This window comes from Peromyscus eremicus, chromosome 16_21 (genome assembly GCF_949786415.1).
Source record: "Peromyscus eremicus chromosome 16_21, PerEre_H2_v1, whole genome shotgun sequence".
Taxonomy (NCBI): domain Eukaryota; kingdom Metazoa; phylum Chordata; class Mammalia; order Rodentia; family Cricetidae; genus Peromyscus; species Peromyscus eremicus.
In genome coordinates, this window is record NC_081432.1 from 36703074 (window position 1) to 36722606 (window position 19533).

Consider the following 19533-nt stretch of genomic DNA (forward strand, 5'->3'; position numbering starts at 1 on the left):
ACTTTCATTTCTCTGTGCCACAAAGGGGTCACACTGTCAACAGAGAAGGCACTACTATCCACATTTATCATCAATATGGCCAGGAGTTTTCATTTAACTGTCTTTGGAGAATATCAAGGTTTGTGGAGTTTTCTGGTTTGTTTGTTTGTTTTTCCTTTTTTTTTTTTTTTTAATGTTTGTGAGTATCTAGCCTGCATGTATGTCTGTATCTACATATTACCTGGTACCTACAGAGGACAGAAAAGGGCATCCGATTCCCTGACATTGGACTTAAAGGCAGTTGTAAGCTTCTGTGTGGGTACTGGAATCCAAGTCCTCTGGGAGAGCAGCCAGTGTTCTTACCACTGAGCCATCCAGTCCCTCTAATTTGCTAACTAGATTGACGCTCCTTTTTCAGTCATTTATTTTATGTATATGGGTGTTTTGCCTACATGTATGTCTGTGCACCACATAAATACCTGATGCCTGCAGAGGCCAGAAGAGAGCATTGGATCCCCTGGAACTGGAGTTAGTTTTAGATGGTTGTGAGCCACCATGTGGGTGCTGGGAACCAAACCTGCTAAACCATCTCTCTAACCCCCACCACCAGAGCCATGCTCTTTTGGACTGTTTGAGCATCCTTACAATATGGCAGCCACCTTTGAGCAGAGTGAGTGATCCATTGTATCTTATTAGTTGTGAGCAAGATCTTGGAGAACAAGAATATCTCGCTTAGCTCTTTAGCCTCTAGCACAGAGCCCATGACCAGGCAGGGAAAAAAAGAATCAGTTGTTAGGTTTTAAATAAGAGGATGAATCTTGAAGGATTTTGACTACAACTTATGAGGAACTCTGATCCAAAACCACCCAAGGAAACCATCTTGAACATCCTTATTGGCTATAGACAAGAGAGTTCCGTTCCCCACCAGAGCCACTCTCCTTGGGACCGTTTGAACATCCTCACGGCACGACAGGCAACTTTCAGTAGAGTGGAGGAACCAAGAGACAGCCAGGTAGAAACACGACACCTTTGGTGACCTGTTCTAGAGAGTGACTCGCCACCACTTCCCCCACTCATTAGAAGCAAGTCACAAAATCCAGCCCACACTCACAGAGCTCCATCTTCTGGAGGGAGAGGTAGCAAAGCATTTGTGGACATATTTTAAAACCATGCAGGAATAGAATTCCAAGGAACACAGCTGAGTGAAGGAAACGTTTGCATCTGCTCATATGAACCAAGTATTTTTAACCCGGTACTTCAGGCTCTCTGCAGGAATTATGAGGGGAAGTGGCATTCTTTCTAGGGATTCCACTCTGGAAGAAGCTTGAGCACAGATATGTGGCCTGTAAATCAGAGATCTCGGAATGGTTTCCGTAATACTGAATTAACCCATATGAAATTGCTGATGTTTCTGACCTACAAAAGCCATAAGTTCAAATGATTTAACTTTACGATACAGTCCCAAGGGAGGTTTTCTGGTTGAAATATTTCTAACGTGGGGGTTCCTAGAAATCCAACATTGCCAATTTAAAAAAAAAAACAATCAATTTGTGTGTTCTTATTCATGTATGTGTAAGCAGGTGCACTGACGTGTGTGTGTGTGTGTGTGTGTGTGTGTGTGTGTGTGTGTGCACGCATCTGTATAGAGGTAAGGGACCAATAACAGATGCCTTCCTTAATCTCTCCCTACCTTATTTTTTAAAGATTTATTTTTAAGCCAGGCAGTGGTGGCACATAACTTTAATCCCAAGCACTCAGGAGACAGAGACAGGTGGATCTCTGAGTTCAAGGCCAGCCTGGTCCACAGAGTGAGTTCCAGGACAGCCATGGCTACATAGAAAAACACTGTCTCGAAAAACCAATACATACATACATACATGTGTACATACATATGCACACATGCACATTAGTTGTGCATATCTGTATGTGGGTACACATGTGAGTGCAGGTGCCATGGAGTCTCAAGGCCCTTGGAGCTGGAGTGACTGACACTTATGAGCTGCCCAGTGTGTGTGCAGGGAATTGAACTCAGGGTCTCTGCAAGAGCAGTATGCATTCTCAATTGCTAACCCATCTTTCTGGGTCTCCACATTATTTTTTGAGACAGGGTCTCTCACTGGAGTTCACCCACTGGCTAGACTGGCTGGCCAGTAGATCTCAAGGATCCTCATCTTGGCCTCCCTAGCACTGGATTGAAGATGTGCGTCACAGTATCCAGGTTCTTCCATGGCTACTCGGATCCTTCTCTTGTGGAGCAAGCACATGACCAACTCATCCATCTCACCAGCCCCACAAATAATCAGTTTATAATGGGATAACCAGTTTGGTGACAATCAGTTTATAGTGGGATTCCTTCCTCACAAAGACAAACAAACATGGAATTGACTTCAAACCTAGTGTGGGTAGCCCGATGCATACCTTCAGTTTGGGCAAAATGGGGGGTGGGAGCTCATTTGTACTTAGAACATTGTCATGTACTGAGTTAAGAGTCTATAAAGGAGAAAAATATCAATAAAGCTTCCTATAGCTTTTAAAGAGGTGATGTCTTCTTTGCTACTATGCAAATATTCTAGGGGAAAAAAAATCTACCAAGATGGCAGGTTAGGGCCTACCTTAAGGTTTGAGGTGTGATATGAAGTTTGTTCCAGGGGAGCTGAGCCCAACAGGCACCTAGTCCCCTCTAGTGTAACAATAAGGGGCAAAAAGCAAACTCCCATATTTAAAAATTATCTCATGCCATGAATGCTTTAGAGGGGGAAATCACTGTTTTTGTTGGTGTTCAATGACAATTATTTTGAGTACATTGTTCACCCATTCAGCCAAAGGCAGGATACCTGGAGACAGAGCTTCCCACCCTGGGGACAGTAGGGTGCCTGTCTAAAGATAGCGTGTGGGGATCTTTGCTCTAGATGATGTCTGCAAAATAAAGCACAAACTGTAGACGTAACCAGCAGCTCCAGTGACTTCGGTTTGTGAACCAACACTGCCCCCTGCTGGATGCTGGACCTGCAGCAGGTTACTTAACCTTCGTATCCCCCAGATGGAAAACCCATGAACAGTTAACACCAGACTGCTGTGGAGACGAAATGGGTAAATGCAGAAGAAAACTCCAGCAGCTGGCAGACAGTGCTCACAGTAGTGATTATTGTTGTACCAGTCACCCCCACATCCATTTATAAGATCGCATTACAAACCAGCACTCTTCTATGCCACTAATGCCTCCGTGGGACGAAGCGTCTAGTCTGCACTGAAGAGTGTGATCTGTCTTACTGTCATTTCAAAGTGTGGACTACAAGAATAATGACCAATAGGATTGGAGAGGTGGTACATAACAGGTACTTAATATACACATAAAATACATAAATCCCAAAAAACAAACCTACCACAGCAAATAGAAATTAAGGAATTCATTCTCAGTGTGTAAATATATGTGTGTTTGGATAGAGAGGGAGATAGGTAGATTGATGATAGGTAGGTAGGTAGGTAGGTAGGTAGGTAGATACTCTCTTTCTTAGTCCCATAACCACTATCTTCATAGAGAAACATTAGAAGCATCTCCCCTAAGAGGGGCACAAGACAGAGTATAACTATATTTCTACTACTCATAAAGACTGTCTTGGAGATAGTAGCAATGTAATTAGATAGGACCCATATGTGGATGAGAGACTCAGCAGTGTGTAAAGAAGTAAAACTCTCTCTCTCTCTGCAGATGTTGTGGTATATATACACATATATTTATGTTAGGTATACTGGAATGGAGGAAGGTCCTCTCTTAGTCTGCTTCTCTATTGCTGTGATAAACCTCGTGATCAAGAACAGCTTGGAGAACAAAATCGTTTATGTGGCTCATAGGTCCCAGTTCATCAAGGGAAGCTGAGGCAGGAACCTGGAGGCAGGAACTGAAGCAGAGACCCCAGAGGCACGCTGCTTACTGGCTTGCCTTTTTATACAACCCAGAACCACCTGCCCAGGGCTGACCATGTCCATCGGTTATAATCAAGAAGACGCCCCTCCACCAGACATGCCCATGAGCCAGTATGGTGGAGGCAATTCTGTGGAAGCCCGTTCTTGGGTTCCTCGTGGCTTTACCCAGCAGGTCCTCATAGAGGATGATTAGGACCACGGGCCTGAGTGCATGTGTCTGAGATGGTCTGCACTTGGCTGTGCTGGGGAAGGAGGTCTTTTGCTCCACCCCTTGGTGTCTCTATAAAAACCCTGGGGCAGAGACAGTCGGGGCCTGTTGGAATAGGTTCCAGGCCCTCTCGAGGCTATCCTTTATTTTCTGTTTATCTCCGCAAGATTCTCCGCAATAAATCCTTCTATCTAATATCTCCTGCTGCTCGTACTCAAGAAAACTCTGGGGAACTGTGGGGGTGGTGGGTAAACGTCCCACACAATTCCTCCGTTGAAGTTCCCTCTTCCCAGGTGACTCAAGTTTGTGTCAAGTTGACGAAACCCACCCAGCACAGGTACTAAGGCCTTTAAAGGATGGTGCACAGATCAGTTTACTTTCCTACTAAAACCTTAACTCAGTAGTGTGTAGAATAATAGAGAAATCTCCACTTACAGCAACACAGAAAAGTAATAATTTAGCAAGTTTTATACACACACACACACACACACACACACACACGTGTAAATACAGATATGGAACACACTGAAAAAGCCAAAGACAAGCTTATGTCAAGCTGTCCCCCTTTCTAGCCTAGGGTGGCTCATCGGTTTTTCCAAAATGACTGAGAAAAGTACAAACAGGCTTTTAATAAAGTTAGACAGGCTGACCGTAAAACTAAAATGGAAAAACTATCGTTTAAAATGGCCAGAAAATCACTGGGCGGGGGGCGGACAGAAATTTCGAAGGGGCTGGTCCTGCAGGACATTCAAACACAAACTCTTTCAGCCTCTCATTAAAACAGTGTGCTGATGTTGTACAAGGAGATGAGCAGGAAGCCCAGGCAGAGCCCCAAGGTGTGTGGCAGGGGGAGTTACTCCATGATAAAGGAGACATCTCAGACCACCACGGCCAAGATGGGCTTCCTAATAAATGGTGCTGAGACAATCGGTAGCCACATTGTGGAAAAATGGACTGATTACATTTAAAAATTTTTAATGAAGAACTTTATGTGCCAGATTTGATCATCTTTTCTTGGATGTGGCATTGAAGACACAGAGTTGACATTCTAGCCCAGTCCTTAGCGGGCCATCGTCTCCTTGCCTTTCTCAAGGGATGTCCAATTATCAAAAAGGTACCCAATTATATTTAACATATCACTAACACGATGCTTACAGGAAACAAAAATCAAGGGTATTAGAAATCCTCATTTTAAAGGGTGTTCGTTCGTGAAGTAATTACCCCAAAGATCTAACTCAGTGGTTCCACTTGCCAGGAAGTGGTCCCTGGGTGCTGCACTCTGAAAATGCACAGAAACATGTAGAAACCTGGGCTCCCCTTTTAGAGGTTCTTGGTCTTGAGGACTTTTAGTAAGTGTCTCCCATCCTCCAACCTGTTCCCCAGGGCTGACACACTGTTGGGTGTGGGAACCACTGTGCTCATCCCTACACTCTGACCTGGGGGGCGGGGGACATCATTTTATTATATTAATCAGCCCAGATCAGGGGGCTTCTCTCAGATTTTCAGGAAAGAACGCTCCCTGGGCTTCCTGTCATAGTTGTTCAACCTGTCTTTGAGGCAGATCTCCCCTGCCCTAATCACAGAGGTAGGATGAGCCTTTGCTCGCTCGCTGGCTGGAGCACTTTCCCACAGCCCTCAGGAGGACAGAGGGTCCTCTTGAGTGGCACCCCGGGAATGTGTGCAGCCCCTCAAAAGCCCCCACTACCCTGTGGGGGGGGAGGGACCTCGCTGGTTTATGGCTGAGGAGGAAGAGTCAGCTGGCAACGGCAGCTCTTTCCTTCACCCTCCTGGCATCCTGGTATCTTCAGTTTAGCCAGGGATTGAACACTTGACCTAATCCAGCCTGCAGCCACGCATTCTCTGCAGGAGAGTGACCTGCAAAGCCCTGTTTCACCCTCACTCAGTTCTAAACATGAGCAGGAGCAAAACGAATTATTACATATTTATCTCAATTCGGACCATCGCCATTTCCATTTACAGCTGTCGGGAATTATCATAGTGCTAATAAAATATTCTGATCCGAGAGAATTCCAGGAAACATGGTTTCTTTTAATGAAGCACATGAAAAAAAGAGAGGGAAATTTTTTTCAGTGCTCCTCTGAGCATCTAGGTCCATGTTTTGTTTCATTTATTATTTTTATTGCATTTTTCATTTTGTGGGTGGGTGGCCGAAGTGAGGTGTGCACACGCCACAGCATGCATGTGGGGGTCAGAGGGAAACCAGTAGATGCCAGATCTTTCCTATTGCCATACAGGTCCTGGGCCTCAAACTCAAGGTTTCAGACTTGGCAAAAAAACACCTTTGTCCACTGAGATACCTTGTTTCACATTTTTAAAAGTCCAGACACTAACATAGAATTTAATGTGTATGAAGACCTGCAGCTTAAAGGTCCTATGTGGACATGGGGACATCACCTGACCACTGACAATAGAGGAGCCCAGGCAGACACAGGAAATGACCCTCATGAACTGGAATACACAACTATATGCAACACATCAACACTCTCATTCCCCTGCCACCAAGGTCATAAGGTCACTGCTGGCAGATTTCTCACTCATGATTCTCTTCTTATAAATTGGGTTGATTCCCAACATGTTACTGTTTTCCAGCAATGTGAAGCTGCTTTGGGGAAAGGCATGTTCCTTTTATCCTTTTTGAAGGTATGCCTTGAGCAAGATCTTTTTCACCACAAGAGGAGGGGCTTGTTCGTTGGTGGGTGGTTGGTTGGTTGGTTGGGGGTTTTGGTGGTTTGAATAAGATTGGCGTCCATAGGCTCACATATATGAATCCTCGGTCATCAGCTACTTCTTAAGCACCATGTCTGCCTGCATGCCGCCGTCCTTCCCACCATGATAATTGATGGACTAAGACTCTGAAACTATAAGCCAGCCTTATAGTTTCATGTGCTTCATTAAAAGAAACCATGTTTCCTGGAATTCTCTCGGATCAATTAAATGCTTTCTTTGTAAGAGTTGCTATGGTCATGGTGTCTCTTCACAGCAACAGAATACTAGTTAAGACAGAGTTTTTTATGTTTATTTTTGTTGGTTGATTTGGGCTTTTTAATAGATTATTTGTGTGTGTGTGTGCATGTGTGTGTGCACGTGTGTAAATGTATGCTGTGTGTGCAGTGCCCATGGAGGCCAGAAGAGGGTGTCAGATCTCCAGGAGCTAGAGCTGGGAACTGAACTCGGGTCTTGTGGAAGAGTAGCAAGTGCTCTTACCCACAAACCACCTCTCCAGCCCTTTTTTTTTTTTCTTTTTTTGAGACAAGAGCTCACACAGCCTAGGCTGGCCTCAAACTCACTGTGTAGTCAAGGATGGAGGAGATACCATATTTTCTCTCTCAAATTATTCCTGTACCTGAAATTACAAAGTACATTGAGTGGATGTTATTAATGCTACTCAGGGTTGGTGCTACTGGGAACAGTGAACTAACTCTACTTGCAAATTAGTTGATTTTCTCTGAACGGCATCCAGAAGGGCAGAACACGCCTGATGCTGGGTACCACAGACTCCGTAGCCGATGGAAATTACAGCAAGGGTTTCAGACACTCTCTCCCTTCAGTTCTCAGTGTGGCCGCGCCCATCAGTACCTGTTTTCCAGAATGTTCAGACCACAGCACAGCACACCCGCCAACACATGAATTTCTAGTCCATGGGCATGTACTCACCTTCATTCACCACATCTCTCCACATAACCAGCTTATCAGCTGCTCTGGCGTCTTCTTTTGATAAATATTTTGGATCGTTAGAAAAGACCTGCAGCAGGATCTCATCTGAGGAGAAGCAAGCGCAAGCATGTTAACACAGCGACATGCACGGGTAAATCTTGCTCTATATGTACGCAGCGTGTCCACGGATGAGTGAATGGATGACTCAGACTCGGCGGATGCAGGATGCTCAGCTCTAAGATGATCGCACCAGATATCCCGGGCAGAGATGTCTAGCAATTCTGTCCCAGGCCTCATGTGTGGAGATACAGCCTCCCTTCCCATTCCTGGTATCATTCGTACCCTCCCTTTAGACTCCCCCCACAGAATGACACATAAAAACAGGGTGAAGGCTACAAGTCAGAAATAAGGCAAGACATGTTAAAAGGTCACGAAGAGCTTATTTACAAAACTCTTACTAATAGGGATGGCGAGATGGTTCAGTGGTTGAGTTCACTGGCCGCTCTCCTGAAGGACCTGGGTTAGATTCCCAGCACTCACGTATTGGCTCACAACTTGTAACACCAGTTCCAGAGGACCTAGTGCCCTCTTCTGGCCTCCTTGGGTAATGCATGCATGTGGTACTTAGACAAACATGTAAGCAAACACATAACATGAAATAAAAATAAACCTTTTTTAAAAACTGGTATTAATGTTTTGAGGTTAGTGAGATTTCTTTAATATTTAGTGTCTCCTTTTAACACTTGGAGGTGTCTTTCCCTGGAATGTGGCCATCTTACCCCTTTCCTAGGCTTTATTCACTAAATCACAGAAAACAACCATCAAAAACCCTATTCACTCCCCACATGCTCTGAGACCATTCCCAAGGGATATTGTACACGTGTGTGTGTGTGTATGTGTGTGTGTGTGTGTGTGTACTTTCTTCCTTTTTCATTAATCCTTAAAGATTTTCAAAGTTTGGATTTTTAAATTTTTTATTTAAAAATTTTTTTCATATATTTTGACCATATTCTATCCCCTCCCCGAACCCCTCCCAGATTCTCCCCACCTCCCTACCCATTCAACTTCATGTTCTTTCTCTTTCAAAAAAAAAAAAAGAAAGAAAAACAAAAAAATGAAAGTCGAAACAAACTTTAAAAAAGAAATCAAAAGGAAAATACCAAAACAAAATAAAAAATGTAACAAAAATGAGATCCATTTTGTGTCGGTCGATTGCTCCTGGGCATGGGACCTGCCCTGAAACATGGCTGATATACTCAGTGACACTCTGTTGGAGAAAACTGATTTTCCCTTTCCGAGCAGGTATCAATTGCGAATAGCTTCTTGGTTAGGGACAGGATGTCTACCCCCCCTTGTCTGTGCTGGGGTTTTGTCTGGTTTGAACTTGTGCAGGTCTTGTGTATGCTGTCACGGTGTTTGTGAGTTCACGTGTACATCAGACCTGCTGTGTCTGGAGAACGCCATTTCCTCAGAGTCCTCCACCAGCTCTGACTCTTTTTTTTTTTTTTTTTTTAATTTTTATTTTGCAATACAATTCAGTTCTACATATCAGCCACAGATTCCCTTGTTCTCCCCCCTCCCGCCCCCCTCACCTTCCCCCCAGCCCGCCCCCCATTCCAATCTCCTCCAGGGCAAAGCCTTCCCCACAGACTGAGATCAACCTGGTGGACTCAGTCCAGGTAGGTCCAGTCCCCTCCTCCCATGCTGAGCCAAGGGACCCTGCATAGGCCCCAGGTTTCAAACAGCCAACTCATGCAATGAGCACAGGACCCGGTCCCACTGCCTGGATGCCTCCCAAACAGATCAGGCCAATCAACTGTCTCACCCACTCAGAGGGCCTGATCCAGTTGGTGACCCCTCAGCCATTGGTTCATATTTCATGTGTTTCCGTTTGTTTGGCTATTTGTCTCTGTGCTTTATCTGACCTTGGTCTCAACAATTCTCTCTCATATAAACCCTCCTCATTCTCGCTAATTGGACTCCCAGAGATCCACCTGGGGCCTAGTCATGGATCTCTGCCTCCAGATCCATCAGTAGTTGGATGAGGTTTCTAGCACGACAATTAGGGTGTTTGGCCATCCCATCACCAGAGTAGGTCAGTTCGGATTGTCTCTCGACCATTGCCAGCAGTCTGTTGTGGGGGTATCTTTGTGGATTTCTGTGGGCCTCTCTAGCACTTTGTTTCTTCCTATTCTCATGTGGTCTTCATTTACCATGGTCTCCTATTCCTTGTTCTCCCTCTCTGTTTTTGATCCAGCTGGGATCTCCCACTCACCCAAGCTCTCTTTCCCTCGACCCTCGCCCTTCACTACCCCCACTCCTGTCCAGGCTGTTCATGTAGATCTCATTCCATTTCTCTGTCGTTGGGCGATCCCTGTGTCTTTCTTGGGGTCCTGTTTTCCAGGTAGCCTGCCTGGTGATGTGAGCAGCAGTCCAGTCATCCTTGTTCCACATCTAGTATCCTGTTATGAGTGAGTACATACCATGTTTGTCTTTCTGAGTCTGGGATACCTCACTCAGGATGATTTTTTCTAGATCCATCCATTTGTCTGCAAACCTCATGATGTCATTGTTTTTCTCTGCTGAGTAGTATTCCATTGTGTATATGTACCACATTTTGTTTATCCATTCTTCAGTTGAAGGGCATCTAGGTTGTTTCCATGTTCTGGCTATTACAAACAACGCTGATATGAACATAGCTGAACAAGTGCTCTTGTGGTGTGGTTGAGCATTCCTTGGGTATATGCCCAAGAGTGGTATAGCTGGATCTTGGGGGAGATGGATTCCCAATTTTCTAAGAAATCGCCATATTGATTTCCAAAGTGGTTGTACAAGCTTGCATTCCCACCAGCAGTGGAGGAGAGTTCCCCTAGCTCCACATCCTCTCCAGCATAAGGTGTCTTCAGTGTTTTTGATCTTAGCCATTCTGACAGGCGTAAGGTGGTATCTCAGAGTTGTTTTGATTTGCATTTCCCTGATGATTAGGGATGTTGAGCAATTCCTTAAATGTCTTTCAGCCATTTGAGTTTCCTCTGTTGAGAATTCTCTGTTTAGTTCTATAGCCCATTTCTTAATTGGACTGTTGGGCATTTTGATGTCTAATTTCTTGAGTTCCTTATATATTCTGGATATCAGTCCTCTGTCAGATGTGGGATTGGTGAAGATCTTTTCCCATTCTGTAGGCTGTCGCTTTGCTTTGTTGACCGTATCCTTTGCCCTACAAAAGCTTCTCAGTTTCAAGAGGTCCCATTGATTGATTGTTTCTCTCAGTGTCTGTGCTACTGGTGTTCTATTTAGAAAGTGGTCTCCTATGCCAATGTGTTCAAGACTACTTCCTACTTTCTCTTCTAGCAGGTTCAGAGTAGCTGGATTTATGTTGAGGTCCTTGATCCACTTGGACTTAAGTTTTGTGCACGGTGATAGATATGGATCTATTTGCAGCCTTCTACATGTTGATATCCAGTTTTGCCAGCACCATTTGTTGAAGATGCTTTCTTTTTTCCATTGTGCACTTTTGGCTTCTTTGTCAAAAATTCAAACATCATATGTATATATTTTTAAAAGCTTCTACAGTAGAGGGTTTCCACATGGCTTTTAAAAAGGCTTTAGCATTAATTCTCCTCCTCCTTTTCCCCCCTTTCCCCTGCCCTCCCACCCTCCCCATTTAATTCTCCTCCTCTAGTTTCTCCTTTCTCTTTCTATAATACTACACTTTCCCTTCCTTGGAAGATCCCCTCCTCCCCCTGACTCCTTACTAGGTCCATAACCTCTGTGGTTATTTGAACTGAAACACACATTTTTAAAGCTTAAAACATTCACATACGAGAGAAAACATGCAGTATTTGTCCTGGTGTCATCTCTTGATGGCACAGGATGAACACCAGGGATGAGCCATCAAATTCACCATGACACCAGCAAGTTCTCACCACATCCTTTCAGAAGCATCCAGTGCCCCATGAGTCCCCTAAATATTATTCAGAATGCCGGGTGTAGCAGTGTCTTTAATCCCAGTACTTAGAAATCAGACATAGGTGAATGTCCGTAAATCTGAGGTCATCCTGGTCTACACAGTGAGCTCCAGGCCAGCTAGGGCTCCATAGTGAGACCCTGTCTCAAAACCAAAACAAACAACAGCAACAAATACATATTGCTCATAGAGAAACCGACAAGTCGAGGGTTGCCCACCACTGTCAAGGCCAGTGTGGCATAATGCTTGATCAGTCAGCAGATGTCTGGGGGGGATGGCATCTTCCCTGCCTGGAGGCAGGGGCTCATCTTCACATGTCCGCACTAGGCTCTTACACACAGGGGTGGCTTGCTGCAGGGACACTGGAAGAGGAAAGATTTTTGGATTCCAAGACAGTGCTACGGAAACTCCAGAGCTAACTATGCCTACCCACTCATCTGGTCACAGCCACCGGCCAGTCAGGCCTCAAATTCAGTCGGGGGAGTCGGTGTATATGAACTAACTGAAGGTTCTGATATCATGTGTACAGGGGAAGCCAACTCACAGACCCTGACATAGGACAACTCCCGGAACAAAGGGTTGTCATATGTCACAAGAAACCCTGGCCCTTACGAGCAGGCACTGTCTAGAATCAGAATGTCTCTGACTGGCAGCCTTCAGCAGAGGGACATTTCCCAGCTTGCTCTCCCAGGAGCTGTTTCTTTTTTAAAGTTGATTTTATTATTATTGTTGTTGTTGTTACTATTACTATATGTCTGAATTTATGTGCCTATCTGAATTTATGTGTGTCACATATGTGCAGGAACCCTCAAAGACCAGAAGAGGGCACCAGAGCCCTTGGAGCTGGAGTTGCAGACAGTTGTGAGTGGTCATGTTGGTGCTGGGACCTGAACCCCATTTCTCCAGCTCCTGGGCGCTTTCTCTACACCAAGGGCATCTTTGGATTGGCGAATGGACCCCAATGCATTTCAACACGGATCACCTTCATGTTATCCTGCTCATCTGCTTATGTGCCATTCTTCGGGTCTTTCATCAGATTTGGGCAGTTCAGCAAGATGCACCTGGCCCTGCCTCCTGAGCGCTAGGATTAAAGGCGCACACCACCGTACCCAGTTGGCCCAGCTGCCCTCTATCTCTTTCTGAGATCTGCTTTGTAACTCGGCATGCTTGATGGTATCCCGTCATGTCCTTAGTTGCATTTTCTTATCACTGTTTGTCTTTCTACTCTCCAGACTGGATCTTATCTCGGCATCTTATCTTCAAGTTCGTTGACCCAATTCCTGTCTATTCAGAGCTGCTGGTGAACCTTTCTAAAGAGTTTTCTCTTCTGATATTTTTTAACTTCACAACTTCCCTCAGGCCCTCTCTTTCTCCTCCCCACCCCACCCCCACCCCTGGTGTTTTGAGACAGGGCCTTATTTTACAGCCTCGTGCTGGAACTTTAACACACGCACACCCTGTGCCCCCCTCCATCCACCAACCTGTCTCAGCCCCCCAAGATGGGGTTACAGACATAAAGTAGTAGTTTCCATTTCCTCTTTATGGATATTCTCATTCCGTTCATACACCGCTTTTCTAGTTATCTCCTTTCTGGGTGGTTTCCCTCATTCATTCAGCCTATTGCAGCCAGCTCCAGGCTAACAACTCTTTCCATGTGCAGGCCTCCTCGGGGAGTGCTTGCGTCCAATTCCTTTTTCCTATGAATGGACCACGCCTGCCTGTTTCTTCGTGTGCTTTGTAATTTGATGTTGAAGGTGAGCATTTGAGGAGCTGTAACTCTTGAAACACAATCCCCCCACTTCCCAGGGACTGCTGGTCCCTGCCTGCTTACAAGGGCTAGGACCGCCCATTTGCAAACTATTGTAACATGTGTTCCTAAGTGTGGGTGATGGGTCTTGTCCCTGTTTTACAATCTCTGAGGTCAGCCAGTGCCTGAGCAAGACGTCCTTAAGTTCCTATCTCCCCAGAGAAGAAAAAGGTCTTATTTGTTATTTATGTGTAGGGTGTGTGTGTGTGTGTGTGTGTGTGTGTGTGTGTGTGTGAGTGCAGGCACACCTGTAGACAGCACAAGTGTGGAGGTCAGAGGATAGCTCTGTGGAGTCAGATCTCCTACTTTTACACGGGTTCCAGGACTGAAAACAGGTCACCACACCCACGTTGCATGCACTTTGAACTGCTGAGCCATTTTGCCCACTCTATACAGCTATACAGTCTATTTATTTCTCTTCCTTTCCTTCCTTTCCTTCCTTCCTTTCCTTCCTTCCTTCCTTTCCTTCCTTCCTTCCTTTCCTTCCTTCCTTCCTTTCCCTTCCTTCCTTCCTTCCTTTCCCTTCCTTCCTTCCTTTCCCTTCCTTCCTTCCTTTCCCTTCCTTCCTTTCCCTTCCTTCCTTCCTTCCTTTCCTTTCCTTCTTTTTCTTCTTTTCTTCCTTCCTTTCTTCCTTCCTTTCTTCCTTTCTTTCTTCCTTTCTTTCTTTCTGAGACAGGGTTTCTCTGTGTAGTTTTGGTGCCTGTCCTGGATCTCACTCTGTAGCCCAGGCTGACCTCGAATTCACAGAGATACACCTGGCTCTGCCTCCCGAGTGCTGGGATTAAAGGCGTGTGCCACCACCGCCCAGCCTTCTCTTTAAGATTTGTAGTGTGTGTGTGTGTGTGTGTGTGTGTGTGTGTGTGTGTGCACATGTGCGTGCACACGCATATGCATGCATGAGTGCAGGTACCCACAGAGGCCAGAAGATGTGGATCCTCGTGGAGCTGGAATTACAGATGGTCATGAGCTGCCCGATATGGATGCTGGGAATCAAACTCAGGTCCTCTGAAAGAGCAGTACCTACTTCTCACGCTAAGCCAGCCATCTCTCCAACCCCACCTCTTTAAATCCCTCAGCAGGGTAGTCAGGAAGCCTCTACAGCCTGTAGAGCATTACAGTACAGTACACTCAGGTTGTCCCAACCCTTCAAGTAATCTAAAGCAACAATCAGATTAACCCCCAAGCCTACCTGCTTCTTCAAGCACTATAGGAATTTGACAAGTCCCCTCCCAAACAACTGCTTAAGACATTTCTCCATTATATGCTAAGTCCATACCGTATAGTGAGGGTAACAATACTCCAACTACACCTGATACGCTACCAGGTAAACCCCCGGTACGGGCATGGGTTACATCTTTTGACTAGTTGGCCCATATACTCCCCACCAAACATTACAGGCTATTGGCGATGCTGTTGGTAACTCTCCTCAACCTGGTGGTAAGACCCTATTGCTTTAGACACCACATACTTACGTCATTGGACACAGAGAAATCCAGCTATTGGTCAACTAGAAGCTTCACCCCTACTGGCTAACATTCACGGTGTTGGAAGGTACTATAGACCCTGCCAGAGCAGAAAAGTAACCATCAATGTCACCTATCTCTGAAGCCTGCAAGCTACAAGGACCTGCCTGCAAGACAGACAGACCGCTGATGTAATATCGGCACAAATGTTATGAGAGTAACTAACCACTGTTTTAAAATGGGGTTTAAGACCCACTCCATAAGATCGAACTCGTATTTGACACTGCTAATGAGGCCAAAAACCTGAGATTAGGTCATGCCCTAGAACAGTGGTTCTCAACCTGTGGGTCGTGACCCCTAGGGTTTAAACAACTCTTTCACATGGGTCACCTAAGACCATCAGAAAACACAGACATGTGCATTACAATTCATAACAGTAGCAAAATTATAATTACGAAGTAGCAATGAAAATAATTGTATTTGGGGTCACTACAACATGAGGAACCTGTTAAAGGGTTAGGAAGGTTGAACATTAAGAAGGTTGAGAAACACAACCCTGGAGGAAAACTTACTGCTATTATTCTGCTAAATGCACATAGCAATAAAAAGGCTCCTAGTGATACATTGCTATACACACAGACCAAGGAATCACTCAACCTTCACCAGAGAAGTTGCTTCTATTTTTTAATTTTTTTTATTTTTTTTTTTTTTTTATTTTTTTCAAGACAGGGTTTCTCTGTTAGCTTTGGAGCCTGTCCTGGAGCTCACTCTGTAGCCTAGGCTGGCACCCTCTCTGAGAAGCAGGGTCCTTTCCCAATGTTTGAATCATGCTTTGTATTGGTTTTCCTGGGACTCTGACAGAGGAACCGATTCTACCACAAGGCAACCAACATGCTTCCCTTCCCTTTGAAGCAGCAGGAACGAATTACCTAAGAGACAGCCAAGGGCAAGCAGGAGACCTCTTCAAATCCAACCTGAAGTTTTCACAGGAGCAGGTGACTTACCAAATATCTTAGCCAAATGGTCCTCTTGCGTATGTGAACTTGACGCAAACTCAGAATTGTTGAAGCCGTTCAGGTGGAGGTGAGCTGCAGGAAAACAAACTTTAGCTGCTTTGAAATCTTCCCTCAAATCTACACCTAGTCTCTCTAAAGCCCCACTCCTCTGCAAGGTGCTTCGAGAGGAACAGTTGTGTTCCTGGTGTCTTAGTCACTTTCTTGTTGCTGTGGAAAAATTACATCGGCAAAAGCAACTTAAGGGAGAAGTGATATTTACACTGGCTTGTGCCTCCCAAAGGATGCAGTCTATTATGATGCAGAAGACACAGAGGCAGGAGCAGAATGCTGGCTGGTGACATCACATTCATACTTAGCAAGCAAACAGATGAATGCATGCTTGATGTTGCTCCCTCTCTCCACCTTCTACAGTCCAGCGTCCTCAGCCCAGGGAATGGTCCCACTCACATCAATGAATACATTCAAGATAATCCCTCCCAGGGATGCCCAGAGGCCCATCTCTTAGCTGATTCTAGATTCTGTAAAGTTGAGATGTAACCATCACAGTCAACCTGTTCTCTCTTTGTCTAAGTGGCACAGGGCATCTATGAAGTATCTACAAGTATCTAAAGTTTGACCTTCAAGGCGGCTCAGCAGGTCAAGGCACTTTTGGGCAAGTCGGATGAGTTCGATCTCCGGGACCTACACGGTGGAAGGAGAACTCCAGCTCCTGAAAGTTGTCCCCTAAATTCCACAGGCAGGCCATAGCCAATTCATGCACACACACAAACAAACGAATGTGTGTAGAAACATTTTCAACAGAGGAGTCTGAAGCTTTACCACAGAACCCAGCAGAGGTCATTCCCCACAGTTTCCTGACAGACCGTATGCACAGCCACTGAGTGATTTGTGTGCACACGCCGGCTCTAATTGTAGAAGAAAATTGGTAGAAGGGCCTGGGTGGTGGGTGCCAAATGACATCAAGCGGGGCCGCTTTGAGCCAATGAATGAAAAAGGCACAGTTCTCTATTAATGAGACCTGGGAGACTTGTTAGGACCAAATGCATCTAATCCTTAAGCACTTTGCTGAAAACATGTCACATTGTATCAACTAAGGGAACACAATAAAACCTGCTGCGGAGCAAGCTAGCAGGATTATGCAGCCTAAGTATTCACATTGGTGCTTTTATTGAGTGGCCATTGAGAAATGCATTGGCAGGTTCGTTAGTTACAAAACTGCTTTACTTACAGTGCGATTTCAACACAGCACATGTTTCTGGCTTTATTTTGATAAGTAATGACCCATTTCCAATCTCCCTCTTAATGGAGAGGGTCTTCTCTGTTAGTCCCATGATTTAGGGCTAACGGGCATGGAGTTTTTATATTGCTTTCTTTTGTTTATGTGGCCAGCTGTTTTCGCTTAGCTTTAGCTTTTTGAGAGCTGTGCTGCTCTGGGCAAATAGTTTACAAAGGCTGAGGCAGGAATGCGGTGATGAGGGAGTATGTGAGAAGGCTTTGCACTCCAGACCAGTAACTTGGGCACTCCTGGGCAGTAAGCTATAAAGTGTGGAGGAAAAGAAATTATAACATTATGCCTAGCTTGTGTTACCAGGGACAGTGAATCCCACTGAAAATTAGATTCCCATCCTTGGCACAGTATCTACAGAGATAGGACCTGCCTGACCCTACACAACAGGGATCATGATGATGATGATGATGATGATGATGATGATGATGATGATAAGCAGGCACAGGCACATTTTAAAGCACAGACCCCCATAGATAATGAAAACCACAGTAAGGGCTTCTGATTTTTCTTTCTTCACATCTCAGCTTGGTAGTACCCCACCAACAGCTGGGTTCTAGGATGCTCAAGTCACAGCACACCCAATAAAACACAGCCTATGAAAACACAACAGTTTGAATCCATTGAGAGGTACTTGCTTTCATTCACGTCTCTCCAGGTGATCAGTCTCCCAGCTGTTCTCGCCTCTTTAGATACGTCATCTAGATTACTGGTGAACACCTGCAGCATGATGTCATCTGAGGAGAAGCAAGCCATGGATGTGTGAGCGAATGACTCAAGCTCAGTGGACACAGGATGCTCAACTCTAAGATGTCATCACAACACAAAATCATCATCACACCAGATATCCCAGGCAGAGAGTACCACCCACCGCTCTACCCCACGTCTGTTTTCCTTCTAGTTCCTGGTGTCATTCTGACCTACCTCTGAGACTGTTCCTAAGTAGCCCCATGTTGTTGGTGGTTGTTTTGCTCTTTTGCTCTTTGGTCTTTGGGGGGTCCACCACCCAGTTCCCAAATAAATGTACACAGAGGCTTATTCTTACTTATAAATGCCCAGCCTTAGCTTGGCTTGTTTCTTGCCAGCTTTTCTTAACTTAAATTACCCCACCTACCTTTTGCCTCTGGGTTTTTTTCTTTTCTTACTTCTGTATATCTTACTCTGTGGCTGACTGTGTGCCTGGGTGGCTGGCCCCTAGCATCCTCCTCTCCTTGTTCTCTTGCTTTTTCTTCTTCTCCTCCCATTTATTCTCTGTGCCTGCCAGCCCCACCTACCCTTTCTCCTGCCTCACTAATGGCTGTTCAGCTCTTTATTTGATCATCAGGTGTTTTAGACAGGCACAGTAACACAGCTTCACAGAGTTAAGCAAATGCAACATAAAAGAATGCAACACATCTTTGCATCATGAAACAATTGTTCCACAGCATAAACAAATGTAACACATCTTAAAATAATATTCTACACCATGTACAAGCAAAAACCATTTCTTATCTCCACAAGACACACATCATTTCTTCATTTGAGACCTTATTGCCTCTCCTGGTGTTAGGTCAAGCTCATTTAGGATGCTAGTGACTCTGAGAGGCCAGATCCCACAACCTGAAGAAAGAGGCCACCCCCTGCCGATCCCCTCAAGCCCCACCTTCCCCAGATCTACCCTGGGATGAAAAGTTAATAAGGTATCCTGTCTCATGATGTGCTATAGTTTCTACAGCTCCTAATGAATGGTTCAACTCAGTACCTGGCTCCTCCATATTTCCTGTTATGTAGGCTCTACCAAGACTAAATCACATGGCTAGAACTTCCTACCGCACCTGCACACACACTAAAATGATATAAAAACAAGATTTCTTTATTGAAGGGATTTCTCTAAAGACTCTCTTCTCTGGGCCTCCCCACCATCCTGTCATGGTGACATTTTTTCTCTTACGCTATCTCTCTGCTGTGGTTTAAGTGATCATCACCTCCTGTTGGTTTGTGTGTCTGAACATTTGGTCCTCAGTTTGGTCCTTTTTGGGAAGATTGTAGAAACAGTGGTTCTCAGCCTTCCCAATGCTGCAACCCTTTAATACAGTCCCTCATGTTCTGGTGACCCCCAACTATAAAATTATTTTCATTGGTATTTCATAACCGTACTTTTGCTACATCATGAATCATAATGTAAATATCTTTGAAGATAGAGTTACCAAAGGGGTCGCAGGTTGAGAAA

The 19533-nt window shown here is 45.1% G+C and overlaps 1 protein-coding gene across 1 annotated transcript in view; it reads right to left on the reverse strand.

Moving 5' to 3' along the window:
• C16_21H2orf92 (chromosome 16_21 C2orf92 homolog) overlaps positions 1-19533 on the reverse strand; it is a 49043-nt gene that overhangs the window by 15627 nt on the left and 13883 nt on the right. The window contains exons 3-5 of the mRNA XM_059281812.1: positions 17963-18061; positions 16028-16111; positions 7787-7891 (exon numbers count right to left, since the gene is read on the reverse strand). Coding sequence (XP_059137795.1) covers positions 7787-7891; positions 16028-16111; positions 17963-18061 — 288 coding nt within the window. The remainder of the gene's footprint in view (positions 1-7786; positions 7892-16027; positions 16112-17962; positions 18062-19533) is intronic.